Source organism: Zootoca vivipara, chromosome Z2 (genome assembly GCF_965207765.1).
Source record: "Zootoca vivipara chromosome Z2, rZooViv2.hap1.1, whole genome shotgun sequence".
Taxonomy (NCBI): Eukaryota; Metazoa; Chordata; class Lepidosauria; order Squamata; family Lacertidae; genus Zootoca; species Zootoca vivipara.
Genome location: NC_142585.1, coordinates 38760122 through 38779298, shown reverse-complemented (window position 1 = coordinate 38779298; position 19177 = coordinate 38760122). Strand labels below are relative to the sequence as shown.

The 19177-nt window shown below is 43.3% G+C and overlaps 1 protein-coding gene across 7 annotated transcripts in view; it reads right to left on the bottom strand.

Annotated features, from left to right (window-relative positions):
• Positions 1–8378: 8378 nt before the first annotated feature.
• The window catches only part of PBX3 (PBX homeobox 3), a 223713-nt gene continuing 212914 nt past the window's right edge, over positions 8379–19177 (bottom strand). For all 7 annotated transcript variants that reach the window (XM_088664929.1, XM_035112891.3, XM_035112892.3 and 4 more), the window contains 2 exons: positions 18961–19050; positions 8379–9932 (listed from right to left, as the gene is read on the bottom strand). In XM_088664929.1, the coding sequence (XP_088521055.1) occupies positions 9840–9932; positions 18961–19050 (183 nt within the window). In that variant the 3' untranslated portion in view covers positions 8379–9839. The remainder of the gene's footprint in view (positions 9933–18960; positions 19051–19177) is intronic.

Below are 19177 nucleotides of genomic sequence, written 5' to 3'. Positions count from 1 at the left end.
AGCATTGCTGCCTTTGACTGTGAAAGCAGCCTTCTCCTCCATGAATTTGTACAATCCTATTTTAAAGACGCGGGTGGCATTGGGGGTTAAACTACAGAGCCTAGGGCTTGCCGATCAGAAGGTCAGCGGTTCGAATCCCCGCGACTGGGTGAGCTCCCGTTGCTCAGTCCCAGCTCCTGCCAACCTAGCAGTTCGAAAGCATGAAGTGCAAGTAGATAAATAGGTACCACTCTCGCGGGAAGGTAAACAGCGTTTCCGTGTGCTGCTCTGGTTCGCCAGAAGCGGCTTTGTCATGCTGGCCACATGACCTGGAAGCTGTATGCCGGCTCCCTCGGCCAATAACGCGAGATGAGCGCCTCAACCCCAGAGTCGGTCACGACTGGACCTAATGGTCAGGGGTCCCTTTACTTTTACTTATTTTAAAGCCATGCAAGTCAGTGGCCATCACTGCCTCCTTCATGCCATGCATAATTTTATAAACTTCTATCATGTTATCTCTCACTCACCTTTTCACTAAACTAAAAAGTTCCCAATGCAGCAACCTTTCCTCATAAGGGATTTGCTCCATCCTCTTCAAGACCTCTGAACAACAACAAAAACTGCACCAGCACGATTTCCAAATGAGCTTGTGAGTTGACTTAGCAGGATCATCTGCCACCAGAGAGGACCTTTACACCAGGAGAAGGAAGAGGGTGCAGCAGATCATGCAGAGAGACACAGACACACGATCAAACGGACACACACACACACATGCATTTACACCCCAACCAGCCCCAACTGACGAATGAAATTAATTGCTTTTAATTGCTCACGTAAAGCAGGCATGCTTAAATTTGTTGCCATGGGAGGGTTTTGTCAGCCTCAAATAAATTAATCCTTTTTATTATGTTACCGACAGGCTGATGATCAAAATAGGCTTTGATACCAAAATCTTTTTGGAGGGGGAGGGTATCACCTAGGAGGAAGCTGAGAAGCTTGAACTTTTGCGTTGTTCTGTCCCTCTCCTGCCCCCGCTGGTGCTGCTGGAGGCAAGAACTTCATCTACAAATGGCATTCACTTCAGAACCTGCTCAAGAGCGAGGCTGGGGAATTTGACGAGGATGTGAAAAGGAGAGACTTTGTTTTTTCGAAGAGAAGTTTCACTACGAAACTTTTGGCCCAAACTCAAGTTCCCAAAGCAAAATAGAGAGAAGAGAGACTTTCACTACATTGTACTACATTGTATATTTAAAGTACATGGCTTCCCCAAAGAATTCTGGGAACTGCAGTTTGTTGAGGGCATTGGGAACTGTAGTTCTGTGGGAGACAGTAAATTATGGTTCCCGTGATTATTTGAGCAGGGAGCCATGTGTCTTAAATGTGCTGAAGTGCATGGCAGGTCTGGGGAACATTTGGCCCTGCCAGTGTTACAGAACTGCAAGTCCTATCATCCCTGATCATTGGTGATGTTTGCTGGGGATGATGGGAGTTGTAGTTCAGCAATATCTGGACGGCCAAAGGTTCCCCACAGCTGGTGAAACAGAAATATCTTATTGCAGAAGATATTAAGGGAGAAGCAAGCCAATGCAGCAAGGGACATAGCTCAGTGGTAGAGGATTTGTCTACCATGCAAAAGATCCCTGGTTCAATATCTGACATCTTTCAGTGAGGCTCAAAAAGAGTCCTGCCTGAAACCCTGGGGACAGACTGCGAGTCAGGTAGACCAATTGGCCTGACTCAGTGTAAGGCTGTGTACATACTACACATTTAAAGCACCTTTAAAGTACATCCTCCTAAAGAATCTTGGGAACTGAAGTTTATCCCTTGCAGTTCTACATTGCCTAGCACCATTAAGAAATTACAGTTCTCAGGATTTTTGGGAGTGGGGAAATGTGCATTCAATGTCCTTTAAATGCATGCTGAGTTCACAGCCTTAGGCAAGTTCCCGCATCATGGGGAAATGCATACATTCAGGTATCCCACTGGTGCTGGTTCATTTATGCTATCTCCTCCTCCTTTGTCTAGGCTGTGCTTTATTCTGATTGGCTGCGATGGCCCGCATGATTTCATTTACCAGCACCTGTCATATATTAATATCGGGCATAGTATAATGATGTCACTGATAAAGTCACACACTGCCACAGCATGAAGGAATGGTGCCATGGACAGAAGTTGAAGAAGGAAAGTGGCAAAGTAAATCTGTTCACAAGTGGAAAAAGAGGCTCAGAACAGGTAGGAACTTTCTGGTGTCCCTCAAAAAATGTGCAGGATGAGGTAGAGCAGGTGTGTGGGGGGGGGAGAGTCAAAAAATGGCAATGAAAGTGATCAGTGGGTTGGAGCAACTCCCCTATAAAGGTTATGACATTTGGGGCTTTGTAGTTCAGGAAAAAAGGCAAGTAGGGGATGAAGGAACATGACAGAGCTGTATAAAATTATGCAGAATGTAGAGACAGCAGATAGGAAGACGTCCCCCCCCCCCTCCTAATACTAGGATCAGGGGCCATCCAAGGGAGATGAATGGTGAGAGATCCAGAACATCCCAAAGTAGGTACTTCACTCCCGTAAGACATAGTGACAGTCACCAACTTGGATGGCCTTCAAAGAGGATTGGACAAATTCATGAAGGGGAAGGCTATCAATGGCTACCAGTCAAAATGACTCACTCAGCTTGCAAGCAGGACGTGCTCATCTACAGCTTCCTGGGACTCAGAGATGCTACCTCTGAACAATTGCTGCTGGCAACAATGGCTATGTTCCCCCTCTGCAGTGGAGGCAATGTATCTCTGAATACCAGGCGCTGGAATCACAAATGGGAAGAGTGCTGTTGTGCTCAGGTGCTGCTTACAGGCTTCCTATTGGCACATCTGGTTGGCCTGAATGAGAATCAGATGCTGCACTGGATTACCTTTTGGGTCTGCTTCAGCAGGGCTGTTAGGTTCTTAAAGCATTTCAGGCAAGTCCTAACCCACAGCCGTTCTCCTTAAGCAGACTCATCACTTATGCATACAAGGTCCCTTTAATAGATCGGAGGTTTCCTTTCTTTCTCATAATACATTCTATTTCTCTCTTGAATTGAACCAAAAACAAAACATAAACCCCAGCAGTCCAATGCAGAAACAGGAAGCAGATCACAACTCCCTTGAGACTACTACAGCACACCCTTCCCCTCGCTTGCCGAGTTTATCCTTAACCATTGTTATCAGTGCTCTGTATGGCATGGAGATAGATAAAGCCCCTGAGAACTAATGGCTCCTTTTCCTTCACAGTCCATGGAACAGAAACATTAAAGTTAATGAAATAAAATAAAATAGGCTGATCTGTGAATGATTCTCTTCCTTTTAAAATAAAATAAAAAAATTATATCCCTCATCAAAATCTAGAAACCTCTTCAGTTACATAGGTCCAAGCCTGAATTCTATTATTTCGTTTTTAAAAAATCTCATGCTTTCCCCCAAAACTTATATAGTTCTCCTCCTATCATAGAACTGTGGAGTTAGGACACCAAGGGCCATCTAGTCCAACCCTCTGCAAAGCAGGAATCACAGCTAAAGAATCACTGAGCTATGGCCACCCATCCTCTGTTTAAAAGCTTCCACTGCAGGGAAGTCCAGCACCTTCCTTTTATCCTCAAAACAATCTTGTGTGGTAGGTTAATAAATTGCCCAAGATCACCCAATGAGATTCTTCTCCAGCATCCTGTTCTCACATTGACCAACCAATCACGGGAAGCCTGCAAGCAGCAGCTGAACACAACACTTGTGATACCCAGCAACTGGCATCCAGAGGCACAGCGGAAGGAGAACATAGCTGTTCAAGGTATGGTGTGTATGAGGACTAATCCACTCCCAAATAGAATTGGGTTTGTGACTAACCTTAGTCGTATTCAGTGTAGACCCAATTAAATTAATGGACATGACTAACTTATGTCTATCTGTTTCAATGGGTTTAATCTGGGTAGGATTTCAGTTGCAGGCAACCCTTGTAATTAGCACAGTATTGGATATTAGAATCACTGCTATTAAAAGTCTTGGGCTGGAGGAAAAACTTGTTCTGTGTGGTGATGCATGGTTTCATAATATTCAAATAAAAGTTTAAAAAACACAGGCACACAGAGAAGTATGTGGGATAGTTTCTCCTGCAAGTTCCAAAGATTTCAGAAGCCCAAGCTGTAGTAACTCAAAGCAGGGCCTTTAGTGTGGCTGCCCCTGTTCTGTGAATATCATTCCTGTCAAGATAAGCACCTCCTATCTGCACTTTCCAGAAACAATTTAAGACATTTTTGTCCTGTTATAAAATAATATTGGGGGGGTTGCAGGGCACCATTACTAATGAACAGAGAGGGGTGACCGAACCTGACAGCTGTAGTTACCCAGAATCCCTCGCAACACCACCTTCTTCGCATCTGCTCCACTCCAGAGACCCGCACCCCTCCCGCTTGGACTCAACCCTGCCTTAAGGAAGGCTTAAGGATCAGCATATGCGCACATTTCCACATGACTAGCAACTTGGGAGCCATAATTCGCTGTCAGTGGTATCTCATTCACAATGGAAGACTCCTATGAACAAAAGACAGTGATCAACTCTTATAAAAATGTTAATTTCTCTTTGTGTTTAGGAATTCACACCTGGGAGGGGTGATAGGAGGACTAGGAGAGGTGTCAAAAGTGCTCAGATTTCTACCTTGAACCCTCCTTTTTTGTGAGGTATTGATTACATACCTGTGATGTAGGAATGATGTATTGGGGGCGTTTCTTGGTGATGGGGAAACTGATAAAAGTGGAGGTTCTCTTTTGTTCTGGGTTCCTTCCTTGTTCTCCTGTGTGAGGGGAAGGACCCTGTTGCAACAGCAAATAAAGGCTTTGCTTCTCAAACTTCTCTGGTTGGCCTCTGTTATATATTCTCCGACCGATGGAGAACCCAATAAGGCTCTTGTGTACCCCATAAGGGAATAAGAGCAGATTTTTGCTTAGAACAGTCCCCACAGGCTTTCTCAACTGTATAAATGCAATGAGTGCCCCACTTGTCAGGGTAGTAGTCTTGTTTTAAATGTATTCGTTGTATTTGTGTTTTAAAACTGTTTTTGACTGTCTTGTGTGTAAATTGTCTTGAGATGGCGGCTTAGAGGGTGATAATAATAATAATAATAATAATAATAATAATAATAATAATAATAATAATAATTCTGTTTCTAAATGGTAGAGAACTAAACATGGCCAGCAATCCTAGACAACTACAGACTTGAGCATGGGGCTTCATGGGGATCCATGGATGAAAATCCCTTCCTAAAACCAGAAATTGCTTTTGATGCAGACTGCACAATGTTCCTACTCCCTTTCACAGACCTAGTCCTTACATAAGCCATTATCACTCAATTAGGGTAGGAGCCTGTCTCTGGCAGAGTACAGCTGGCGGCTAAGGATGCACAAAGCCATCAGGAAGACTTACTCTAAATGCTGGTGCTTACAAGTAAACCTTTCTGATGTGTGACTGACCACTTTGTTATTATTATTACAGTACTATTATTATTTGCTGAATGCTGGGAGAACAGCAAGGAGAAAGAAGCAGCGCTTATCACTCACCAGACAGCAACCCCCACCCACCACCACCACCACCACCACCCCGCTTCATGTTATAAGGAAGCCCCTTAATTATGCCTACTGGGCAGAGGGGCCATGCCAAGGGCTGCCCAAAAGGTTGTTGATGGCCCTTCAGTGAACCTCATCACCGTGTGACAGGGTTTTGCCTGTGGCCAGGCAAGCTGTGATCAAGATGAGGGACATCTTTTGTGCCCGTTCAATTATGCCGCCCTCACTTCCCACTGACACGCTTTACATTGGAAACAGACTTCTGCAGAATTATAGTATTAAGCCAGGCACGTGCGGGGAGGCAAAGAGATCCATTAAGCCAGGCGAGGGTTGTCTCGGCGCATTTTTCCGGCACGCACAGGGGACTTATCCACGGACGGCGCTTTCTCCCTTCGGCCTGGGTTTTATTTATTAATTGGCAACAAGCATTTCACAGCAGAGCGAGCAAAAAGCAACGGTTACTTGCAGGAAATGTGGTGGTGGAGGAAGGAGACTGGTCCCTTTCTAAGGCTGATGGGGAAAGGTGCAAGTGGTGGCTTGTGATAAAAGATTGTTGTGATGAATGTAGGCTTGTTTTGGACATTGAAGAAGATGAATTGTGTTTGTTCGCTGTTTGGGTTGTGTTTTTCTTCTCCCTGGCTTAAAAGTGGGGGGGGGAGACACTTTACAAAATAACTTAGTACAAGGGTCATTGATAAGGGAAACTGACCCAAAAGCTAATTGAATCATGCAAATCATTAGTTACCTAGCACACCTCTGAGTTTATACAGCAGATCACAACAGGAATACAATTGTCTAGCTGTTCCCCTACAAGACATAAGGTGAATGATGGCAAGAGGTCTCTCTTTTTCTCTGCTTTAAAAATATATTAAAGGCTGGATTGTTTTCCTACTGAACAGTATGCAGGATTTATATGTTTACTAAAAGGCCACTGGCCACACGTGATCCTCTGTTAATTTGATTGCCCGAAAGGCTATTTCCTGAAGATATACCAAATAGGCTATTACCTGGCACTGACCTTTGGGTATTATTCATCAACATTTAAAAATTAGCGGTTTTACAAAGACGGAAATAAAGAGGTTTGCAAGAGAACAAAACACAACACGGTATGTCTTTTAAGAGAATTACCATTGTATTTGCGGAGAGAATATTCCAAGAGTTAATGTCAAGTGAAGGCAGTAATGAAAAGAATGGGCATCTTAAAAAGTCATTTTCTGAATTTGAGGTCAGCACCAATTTGGGAAAAGTGACACCATCAAGCTACATTGGATTGTATCCATCTAAGTTCTGCCTAATCAGAGTAGATCCACTGAAATCAATGGAGCCAAGTGAGTCATTTTCAATGGGTCTACTCTGAGTAGGACTAGCATTGGATACATATCAATACCGTGTTTCTCCGAAAATAAGACACCGTCTTATATTTATTTTTCCTCAAAAAAACCACTATGGCTTATTTTCAGGGGATGTCTTATTTTTAATTATGTATGGTACAGTTTAACCTACCAGTTGAAAATTGCTGAAGGCCTCGGTGGACCACTCAGTGCTTTCTCTGCCTGTTGTAGAAATTGTAACACACTGTGCTAGGTACTGTATCATTTTAATTGTATTTTGTTGCTTTTTTTATTTCCTTATATTGTGTTTTGTTGTATTACAATTTGCATTCCACATAATTCACACTGAAACACAATGTAAGAAATAAAAGCAACAAAACTGCATTTTAAAATCATTATAATGATTTAATGTTGCCATGTCATGAACCACCTGAATGAAGCTCGTAGACAGCTGATGGTCTGCAAACCACAGCCTGGGAACCCCTGTCCCAAGAGCAATGTGTCTGTAACATTAAGAAACAGTGATTAGTTGTACACAGCTCAGTTTCTATTGCCTTGAGAAAAATGAAAGGATGAAAGGATACACAAATCTTTTCCATTAAACTCCCATTAGCCCCAGCCAGCATGGCCAATGGTCAGGGATGACAGGAGTTAGGAGTCCAGCAAAATTTAGAGGGCTCTCCACCTGCCTGTCTTCAATAACTGTTTGGGCTCCGAGCACAATTCAAAGTGTTGGTGCTGACCTTTAAAGCCCTAAATGGCCTCGGTACAGTATGCCTGAAGGAATGTCTCCACCCCCATCATTCTGCCCGGACACTGAGGTCCAGCGGCAAGGGCCTTCTGGCGGTTCCCTCGTTGCGAGAAGCCAAGTTGCAGGGAACCAGGCAGAGGGCCTTCTCGGTAGTGGCGCCCGCCCTGTGGAACGCCCTCCCATCAGATGTCAAAGAGAAAAACAGCTACCAGATTTTTAGAAGACATCTGAAGGCAGCCCTGTTTAGAGAGGTCTTTAATCTTTAATCGATTGTTTTATTCTTCTGTTGGAAGCCACCCAGAGTGGCTGGGGAAACCCAACCAGATGGGCGGGGTTTAAATAATAAATAATAATAATTATTATTTATTTATTATTATCTATGCCAGTCCCTAACATTGCCAACTCCATCTTCCGCTGGCCAAATCAGGAAGAAAATGACGTCCACATTTTCAGTCATGAAAGCAAAAAGTTTATTCATGGTTCGAAACTACATAGAACTACCACAAGGAAGACTCTTCAATTCAGGGTGTAATCCAGTTAGAAAGTAACACGAAACGGTTTAATACATTAGAATCACTGCCACAAATTATTATTTTTTTCATTGAGTCGATCAGTTTCAGAATCGCATACCATACAAAAGAGAGAAGAAAAAGAAAAAGAAAAAGAGCACCCAACCCACCCACCCTTGCCCCCAATAATACAGGGTGAAATATACAGTACTGAATACTGAAACCTGTCTGCTTTACAATCCATTATTTGTTTTTTTTTTCTCTTTTTCTTTTGCGTGAATTAGTATAGTAACAAGATGAAGAACATTCAAAATGTTTCTCTGTATTTACAAACAGTTTTACTGTTCTGTGTCAAATGTAAAGACCCAATGTTTCCACTTCAAAGCTTTTTTCTTTCTTTTTTTAAATTGTTTTTTGAAAGTTGCCAATGCAACCTGGATTTTAAAAAATGTTGTTATTATTATTTAAAAGATTACAATGTACATTACATTTAATGAAGGGAAACAAAGAGTTAATTACAAGATGCAAGGGGGAAATTGATATAGGAAAAATCATTTTAAAAAAGGAGACGAACTACAGCGTGAGTATTGTTTAGAGGTAGTAGTGAGCACTCTAAGCTAAAGAACATGTTTCTATTGGTTCGTATGAGTTCGCATGAGGTAATAAAGCTGTGTTTTGATTGGTGAAATGTATAAATACTCTTTTGCTACACTATATACAACACTCAGGAGAATGGTGCCCGTTTGGCCTCTTTGCTGCCACTGAGGAACAGTGGCAAAACCCGGGGCAGATGCGCTCAGCACCCGGCTCATACTGTACAACCCAGTGGCTTGGCTTTTTGCAAAAAAAAAAAAAAAGAGCAGCGAGCATCTCCATCTCCTGTGGATCATCTGTGCCTGCTGATGACCAACATATGGAGAGGCTTTGCACCATAGTGGACGTTAAAGAAGGGTTAAGAAGAATCAGCATTCTAAGCTACTTTGCGAACAGTGGATCCCAACAAAAGCTAAGAAATGATGATGGAAGCTTCAAAAGCAAACAAAATAAAACCCTATAACACAACTGCCTTTGAAATAAGGGTGACTGAGCAAAACATATCTCCACTCTAAAAGAGATATGAAGAAAAAGAAAGGAAGATTGGACACAATCAGCATCTGAATTTCCACTCCAGCTCTCATTGGAAGTTCAGTTTAGGTGAGGTTACCCACAGCCTGGTTCTGCTGCTTGAGGTTAATCTTAAGAACAGTTCTTACTTATTACCCCTAAGGCCAAGAGGCTAGCGACTGGTAGGCCATCCTTTTTGGGGGGGGGGAGAAAGTTGATAATAAATTATTTTTGCAAAATAGTTACAGGGTTACAAACAATGCTAAATCTTGGCCTAGTTGGATAAAGTGCTTGGTGGTTGCTGCTGTTGTTTTTATTTTCATGGTGTGAATGTGCGCATCTTTGTGATATTTTAGGTACATATACAAATGATTTAAGATACCTTAAAAAAAAAAAACCCACACACAACACATTTATCGAGTTCTCTGGAAATGACAAGGTTTTACAGTAAAGCCAACAGTGGTTGGCTACAAAAAAACAATAACATTTCCTTGCTAGGTCTTCTTTTCCTTCTGGGATTCTGAATGCACCTACAGGAAGGCATCTCAGCTCAGGGTGAACGAAAAGTGTTGTGAGGAGATTAGTTAGAGGTATCAGAGTGCACACTGCCCGGGCCTTCTGTTGGGGAGGTCACAGAAGATGGAGTGGTTGCGTCCTGCCAGCCTCCATTTGCCTGCAGAGGGGGAGAAAGCATGTAATTGAAAAGACACCATCAGGCATATTAGCACTGCCACCGGCAAGCCTTGTGTTCCATGTGGGGCAGCCTTTGAATTGATCTGGATGCTTCAACAATGACAGGATGCCATAGTCAACAGTGTTGGACAGATTCCCTTGTATATTACCGGTTTTGGAACAGCTACACAGGTTGCCAGTTTGAGGCCCATTTTGAAGTGCTGTTTTTATCTATACAGCTTTGGTTCTGATAATCTCAGGCAATGAAATTACAGTGGTACCTCGGGTTACAAACACCTCGGGTTACAGACTCTGCTAACCTGGAAGTAGTACCTCGGGTTAAGAACTTTACCACAGAATGAGAACAGAAATTATGCAGCGGCGGCGCCGCGGCAGCAGGAAGCCCCATTAGCTAAAGTGGTACCTCAGGTTAAGAATGGTTTCAGGTTAAGAACGGACCTCCAGAATGAATTAAGTTCGTAACCAGAGGTACCACTGTATCTGCTCTGAGTGGGTGGGGCAACCCAGTCAAATGGGCAGGGTATAAGTAACAAATTATTATACATTATAACATATATGCTGCTGAATGACCCTCCCCCTACAATTTGAGCAATTCTGAGTAGACCTTATTCCATGTTCCAATGTAGAGGGCAGGTGGGCTTCTATGAAGAGCAAGGCTTTCTTTGCAGCAGCTCCTTCAATGTTTTGAAACCCTCTCCTGACAGAAGATTATACAGTGGTACCTCAGTTTAAGTACACAATTGGTTCTGGAAGTCCGTACTTAACCTGAAGCGTACTTAACCTGAAGCGAAGTTTCCCATTGAAAGTAACGGAAAGTGGATTAATCTGTTCCAGACGGGTCCACGGAGTACTTAAATTGAAAGTACTCAAACCGAAGCGTACTTAAACCGAGGTATGACTGTACAAACTCCTTCACCTGTCCTTTCAGAGTTCTCAAATAATAAGTAGTGCTTTTTAACTAGTTCAGTAACAATCTGGAGTTAGGGGGTGTGCAATGAGGTGGTCAAGTCTGCAAATGACACATTATTCAAGGTGTCAAAAACAAAACCAGGTCATCCAAAAGAACATACTCAAATGATGATGAATGACGAAATGTGCTTTAATTGTATAAGTGTAAAGTGATGCAAACAATGATGAAAAAAGTGATGCCCAGAAACAACAACCTCCTGACAGTGACTGACCAAGAAAAGGATTTTGGGATTATGGTGGACAGCACAATTCATATGTTGACCCAGTGTGCAATGGGTGTGGAAAATGTGACTTTTATGTTAGACAGTTTTAGAAAAGTGATAGAAAATAACACTGCCAATATCATACTGCCAACAAAGAAATTCATGGTTCTATTGTGTAGTTCTGATTGGCAGGAGATTCAGGACAGACAAAAGAAAGCAGTTATTCATACAGTGTATAGCTGAACTCTGGAATTTGCCCTTTGAAGATGTGGTGAAGGCTACAACCTAGGTGACTTTAAAGGGGGACTGGGCAAATTAATCACAGATATAGCTATCAATGGCTACTAGCTGGATGGCCATACAATACCTTCAAGCCTCTGAATACCAGCTGGCTAGGGAACAATGGCAGGAGACTGCTTTATGCTCATGTCCTGCTTGTGAGAATGGAAGGATGGACTGGGCCAGCCCAAGACATTATGGCATTTGAGGCAAATCACAAAATGGTGACCACCCCCACCAGGGAACAAGGGGTGAGTGAAGATCTACATAGGGAACAAGAGTGGGAGGAGACCAACAATGCCTCCTATTCACCAAAAGGCAGCTGCACAGCAGCAGCAGGTGTTGTGTTGTATTCATTGGAGGCTGGATCTGCTGCCCCTGTGGATCCTGCTATCTGAGGCAGTCACCTCACCTTGCCCTCATGGGTGGGCTGGCCTTGCTTCTAGCAAAGACCTTCTTCTGTTCACATGATCCTATGCACATGGTTTATTGAGATTGTTTTATATGGGTTTTGGGAGGGGATATGATTTGTCAATTGGTTGCTGTTTTTTATTGTTTTATCCTGTAAAACACTATGAAGTTTTATGAACAGCAACTCACCACCCAAGGGCTCCCCCTTGCTATGCACCAACCACCTGTCCCCCATTCCCAGGCAACACAAGGCCAAGAGAGCTCAACCCTTGACCTCAGATACTTCCATGTATGCACTAGACCAAGCACCCCCAAACTTCGGCCCTCCAGATGTTTTGGGCTACAATTCCCAACATCCCTGACCACTGGTCCTGTTAGCTAGGGATCATGGGAGTTGTAGGCCAAAACATCTGGAGGGCCGCAGTTTGGGGATGCCTGCACTAGACATTCTGGATTTCCACTTCTCAACATAAGGTCTCTTGCCAGATCCACACCTTCCCCAACATTTCAGATTTTCCAGAGGGACATGACTGCTACTAGGACTACTCACTGGGTGTTTTCTCCACCCATGGATAGTGGAGAAAAACATCACTGTGCCATGCTGGTGGGAGCAACAAGCAGAAGTGTTCGTTAGGTAAGAACAGGCCTGAGTTGGCACTGCAGAATGCGTACTGAGAAACACAGCACTGTAAGGCATATGGTCTACTATGGAAGTGATGATAGACCACTGCTCACTGGAACACAAAGGGATTGTGTTTATTACTAACAAGGTGTCCTATTGGGTTAAGGACCTGCCTGAGAGCTGTGAGCCAAATCGTTCCTGGGCTGGCTCCAGGCTGGGCAACCAAGCCTCCTACAATTACAGCCACGCTGTGCCAACCAAAGGCTAATGAACAAGTTCTTACAGTAAAAGCTTTTGTTCAATTTCTTTTAAAATGAGGGACCAAATCAGAATTAGATAAGATTTTGAATCTTACAAATGGTTATTGTTGTTTTCTGCAAAAAGGAATTTGTGTCTGAAACTAAAGATTCCTGTCTCTTCTCTCACCCCCACAGCCACAATTGCTTCAGTCAAACTAGGAGGCAGAATTGAGTCTTTTGTGTTTTTAACTCTGGCCTGCGGAATTCAGAAGGTGTTTAGGAACATTCTCTTTAAGAAAATTCTCCCCTTTCCCTGCTCTAGGCTTGTTTCCCCACCCCACCCCACTAGGCCCAGTTTCTGGCTCCCTGCCTATTCCAGATGTTGAGCAATGGGTGTGTGCACAGTGTCCAATTCAACAAGGCCCTGGGCTTAGCCAGTGACCCAAGGCTTTTCTAGCAATGTAACTATCTAAAGGGGGGGCGGGTGAGAGAGAGAATAGAGAAGGGGAGAAACTCTAACACAGTTGGATCTTAATTTCATTTTTAAAAGTCTTCCTTCTGGGCACATGTCAGAGCCATTTACAAGGCCAGTTGAGACAAGTCCCGAGCTTCCCTCCAACCGCAATAATCTTTGAGCAAAAGCCAGGAGGGCGGGAGGAGAAGCAGAAGCAAGCACCCTATTCTGATCTATTTTCCAATTACCCACAAACAGAATTCCTCCCCGCTCTCCCTTTCAGATGCTGCTTCCTGTCTTGGGCTGCTACTGGCCCCCCAACGCATTAGACCTGCATCAGCAATAACAGTGCTCAGAAACAAATTCGCCTTCTGTCTCGGCCCATCGAGGCAATTGCTGAAATCAATGTCTGATCAGATTTCTGCTGTGGCAGACAGCTTGTCGCTACATATTTTTATGTCAGTCAAGAAGAGGGAGGCGCAGGCCTCGTGAGTTGGGGGGACACTGAGTGGAAGTGACGGGCGCAGGCCTTACTGGCGCTTGCTGGAGCAAGGCAGGCTGACTCCGAGCGCTCCCGGCACATGATAGCCTTTGCAGGGATCTCTTCCTATGCCCAATACACCTCCCCACCAAACAGGAAAGGTTAGAGCATGGGTATGTTGTTGGCAATATGGCCTTCCACCAAAGCAAGTGGAAGAAAAACCATTGCTCCACTCTGTCAATAATACCTTACTGTGCAGAACATGGAGAAAAGAGCAGTAGCAAAAACCCACCCACAGATCATAAGCCTGATCATAAGTGTGTGAAGGTAAAAGGCACTCTCTGCTTACTCTTCCTGCCTCTCTTTTAGTGTGTTTAAATTTTCGTTTTTTTAATCTTCCCTTCCAACGTATGTAAATCTACTTAAGAGAAGAGAGAAAACTCTCATGCAGATACGAGTCTAAAGATATTCCATCTGAAGTAAACATCATTCCCTCTTTATCCAAATTTATAAACAACAAATGTACAATATTTTTACTCGCCTTGGCAGCTGGGGGAGAGGTTGTCAGCTAGCATTTATCCTCTCCCTCTCTCTCTCTCTCCCCCCCCCACCCCAAATAAATGAATCCTTACTCTGGTGGTTTGAGATTATGCACTGTATAATACAACAGTGCCTTATCAGACCTCATCAGTGAAGATGGAATTCATGTCTGTAAAATGCTGCAGGCAATCAGGGTTTCATATTTTATCATGTTGATAAGGATATCGCAAATTCTCTGAAGCATTTCAAAACACTTAAATGAAAAAGGGAGAAATGTGACTAAAAGGCTTTTTATATGGTTTGTTGTGGGTTATTATGAGTTATTTATAAACCCCCAAAAAGAAAGATTTGACATTTCAAATGGAAAAAGATTTGAGTATTTAATGGGACTTCTCCCCCCCCCCCCCCAATTGAATGTCTTCAATCACATTTTAAATCATTAATATTTACTCTTTTGGCAAGTGGAAGACTGGGGGGGAGGAGAGGAGAGTGTGGGGAGAGAAAAGGCCTCTGAATCTCTCTCAGGCTATATAGTATTTTATAGACATCACTTCCATCCCTTCATAGCCTGGCTTACTGTTTGCAGGTTCTGTTCCTGCCTCATCAACCATTCTTTCACAGCGCCAAGGTGTGTATTCACAACTGTGCACTGGTGCTGAAGATGTGAGAATGTGCTTGTTTACCATATGATTGCCAAAGGTAATGCTTGAATAATTCACAAAACCACCCAAAGGATGGCGAGTCATATTTATATAGTGCTTCACACATCCAGGGGTGTCCCAAAGCAATTATAGTAATAAAATACAAAAATAAATAAATAATAATATTTATATACTTATGGAAAAGAGGAACGTGAAAGTGGTCATTAAAGGAAAAGTAATCTAAAACAGTGTAAAATGTCCACACAGACCCTCCAGGCAGGATGAGCACCAGTAGCCACCAAAAGCCATAGAACAGACCCTCCTTCTCCCTACAGTGGTGTGTTCCCTTGTGTTCATTCTCCAGGTTGCCCTGGGAATTTGACCAAGATCTCCTTTGTGAGTTCTACACAATTGGTCCCACCTATGCATGTATGCTTAAGGCTTCTGACCATGTGGTTGGTTTTTGATGTAATCTACTTGTCATGCAAGTGACAAGTGGCCCAGGAGGCCAGAGATCACTTGTATGGTGAGCAAACATGAGAGTTAGGATGAAATCATGTAGGCAAGGAGCCATTGCACATACCCAGTGTGATGTGGGACCAAATCCACAACAGCGACATGCAGGTAAAAGGGAACTTCAATCTGCCTCTCAAGACTCAAAGGATATAATAATCTTGGCTTAAGAATTCTACCTCCATGAACTTGGTAGGACTGAATGCATCTGACCAAGTCCATCCAATCCTGCCTCTGTATGGGGACACACAGTCCATTCTGTTGATTCCCATGCAGACTTTTTATGATAATTCCATAAAATCTTTAAAACTTTTTATGCAGAAGTCCAAATTTTATGTTGCAAACCACCTGTGATCTTTGGATGAAGAGTGCTATATTGTGAGGGTGATTGGGGAGATGTCATGATGTCGATTACATGAGCATTGTGCCTCCCTCCCTAAGCCAGGCAGAAGCTTCCTTGGCTTTGGGAAGGAGGTGCCAGGGCTCTGACAGGATGTTAAACTCTCTTGTCTTGTCTCATTCCCGAAGTTGAATGAGCTTTGGGAAGGTGGCGGGAGGGCTACTGGACTTGTTGGAGCATTGTGCTTCCCAGGCTTTGAGAAAGAGGCACCAGGGCAATATTGAGGGGACTAGCCTAGTCCCCCTAGTCCACTGACTTTACATCACTGGCTGCAAGGAGTGGCCACATGTTGCTACCTGTGTCATTGTATGCACAATGGCATACTCAAAGGGAGCTTATGTAGTAGAAAAGATGGTCTGCCCTAGCGGCCTCACCCACACCCATGCAATGTTTCTTTGTATGTACAATTACATCAGAAATGATGTGCGGCTCCTAATGTAACAACAAATGTCTCACAACAAATGAAACTGATCTGTAGAAAACGTAACTTGAAAAAAGAAGTGATGTGCGTCTGCTCCCTATAGTATTTAAAAAGGCATTTTTACCCAGCCCAGTGGAGGTGCTGCAGTTAAGAAAAAAATTAAGGAATTCATAGACCATAGTAGAGCCTCAAGTTACAGATTGTAACAGTGCTTTGAAAGGTTCATAGAGCTGTGGGCTAAACCACAAAGCTATGCCCTACTCCCAGTATTGCTTGAAAGTTTGCGCCAAACTGTGAAGTGAATAAGACCCTCCCCCATCCCCAGAGCACAGGGTTTTGGACCTGTAGGGGGCTTTAGAACTCTACTCCTGCCATGGACTTTAACAAATAATTCATTCTTCCTCAACTTTGTGCCACATATGGAAGGTCACACTCTTGCATCCTGCAATAGTCTACAAGAACTGCAACTGCTGAGATTATCAACTTACACTTTAATGGGCTGCACCAATTCAGACTGATGGGAAGGCTTACATGACAGAATGCTCATTTATATCCCTCAAGTATTTGCTTTACATAGAAAACTAGAATGTTAGTGAGAAAGCTAGGCTATAACACCTCACTCTGACTTCTAGTTTTTTATGCGCAGAGAATGTACAGAGGAACATCAACCATGTAAGCCCCTACCTGTGACCTGAAGAGGTATGGCCCAGACCCAGGTTTTCCACCTTGGTGTCAACGAAGTTAAAGACTGCATGTTCTGTACTCACAGTCCAGGAAGGGGATTAGAACCCCCACCTCATCCAAAATCATGCCCTGAAAAGGTGAGGAAGTCCACCCTTTTACTCCATGAGAAATAAAGGGGGGGGGGGGTAAAAAAGAGAAAGAGATCAAATGATACAAAACGGAAACTATCTTTAGTAAGCAGCCCTTGGTTTTTTAACAGAAACATGGTATAATATGGACTTGACTGAACAGCACTTTTTATATCATACAAGATTAAAATTGCTATATAAATAATTAATAGCCATGACTCAGTGGTGCCACCCATAAGCCCTAGATTTAGCTTGATCCACAGTCACATCCTTTCTGTTAATGAATAACAAGGACAAATAACTTTTATGAAGAAAATTATAGCCTTCTAGGAAATTCTACAATGGATTCATTATCATCGAGTTGAAGGGCAGGCTGACCCCCTTGGGTGAGAGAAGTTGATCCATGGGAATTTTTCCCAGAGTGTATTAAGCCAAACTTGTCCTAGCTTCCCATTTGATTCTCCTATTTTGCCTGCTTTTCTACATGTATAAGAAAGCAGGGAAGGAACTCAGATGCACACCACCCACACGGTATCTCTACTTGTGTGCCTGATTTACATTTTGACGTCTTTCCCAAAGACTCCACAAAGGTGGAAGGGATAGATCACATGACAGCCTTACACACTTCAGGAATTGGCACTCTCCTAGAAAACAAACAGGAAATCTAGGAACACAGGGAGCTGCCTTACACCGAGTTGGTCCATTGGTCTGTCAGGCAGCTTTCCAGGTCTTCAGTCAGAAAAACTTCCTTAGCCCTCCCTACCTGGAGTTGCTCTGGCACTGGGTGTCGGCCCTTCCCCAATACCTAAGCTTCTAACAGAGTGACTTTTAACATCCCCACCCCTCAGAAGAGACACTGTCAGTCCATAAGAAAGTTGTTAGGGGTATGGACCAGTCACTACTTATTGATTTGGGTGAGGTGAGGTAGAGGACATACAGTGCATGAGAACAACTTAGAGGGAAAAGTCTCATCTCACAGTAGCAGCACTTTGTGAGTTTGTTTGTTGTGATATATGAAGGCCAGTGTGCCCTTGATATCTTTTAACTCGCAACACCACAAACATACTTAAAGCAATGGCTACAGGCTATAGCAGGCTTCCTCAACCTTGGCCCTCCAGATGTTTTTGGCCTACAACTCCCATGATCCCTAGATAGCAGGACCAGTGGTCAGGGATGATGATAATTTTAGTCTCAAAACATCTGGAGGCCCAAGGTTGAGGAAGCCTGGGCTATAGGCTATAGGCCTATACTTTTTACCCCGGGGTACCTTTCACCGCCTCTTACCAAATTCATATTGAAATTTCCATCTGTTGATTTTTTACATCCTCTCAGCTAAACACTGCTCTTGTGCCCAGCATGGTACTCAAACCCCAAACTCAGCCTTATAAGTTCAGATGTTGGTGGTACATAACAAATGGCTCATTGAAGATCTTTAACACCTGGGCAGGCTGTAATGGGGGAACACTATCTTCCAGAAAATGCAAGTAGCATAGGTTTGTAGGTCAGAGTCAGCACTTTGAATTGTGTCCCAGATACAGACTGGCAACCAGTGAAGCTCTTGGTACATGGGGTACATGTTCTGTAGGTTTCTCTAATGCTTCAAACCTGTAAATAAAATGTATGACCACAGAGAAGAGCATGACAAAAGAAAAGAGGAAGTTATGAGAGCTAGAGCCAGGTTTTTTTTGGGGGGGGAGGTCCTAGCAAACTGCCCTGGGGTGACTTTGTTTCAATTAGTCTACTCTTAATAAAACATAGTTGAATGCAATCAATTTTCTGTTACCTAGCATCATCTTACACAGGGTAGCATTCTTGTTTGCATCACCAAGAGGAGGCTTGGAAAGAACTTGGGACAAGGAGCTTCCTCTCCCAGAGAGCCCTTGTGTTCCGCACACTATGAAGCTCAAGTCCGCAGCATAGGAAAATAGTGTTAACAAGTGCTGCAATAAATATGTATCAGTGACTCCATTTGCCCAACATCATGCATGCCATTCTCCAAACAATTGTTGCCAATGGTACTCACATTTAAATTATGTGGACTGTACAGCGAATTTCCTCCCAAGCCATCACTGTATCCTCCCGTCTGATTGATAACATGACGCAGTGTATCCACCTGCAAGGGCAGATGAGCAAACAACAATAATCTCATCATTAAAAAAAAAATCTACCAGCACACTAACACTTAAAATCCAAAATTATTTCTAACATGGAAAAGAACGGGGTGGGGGTTGATGGTGATG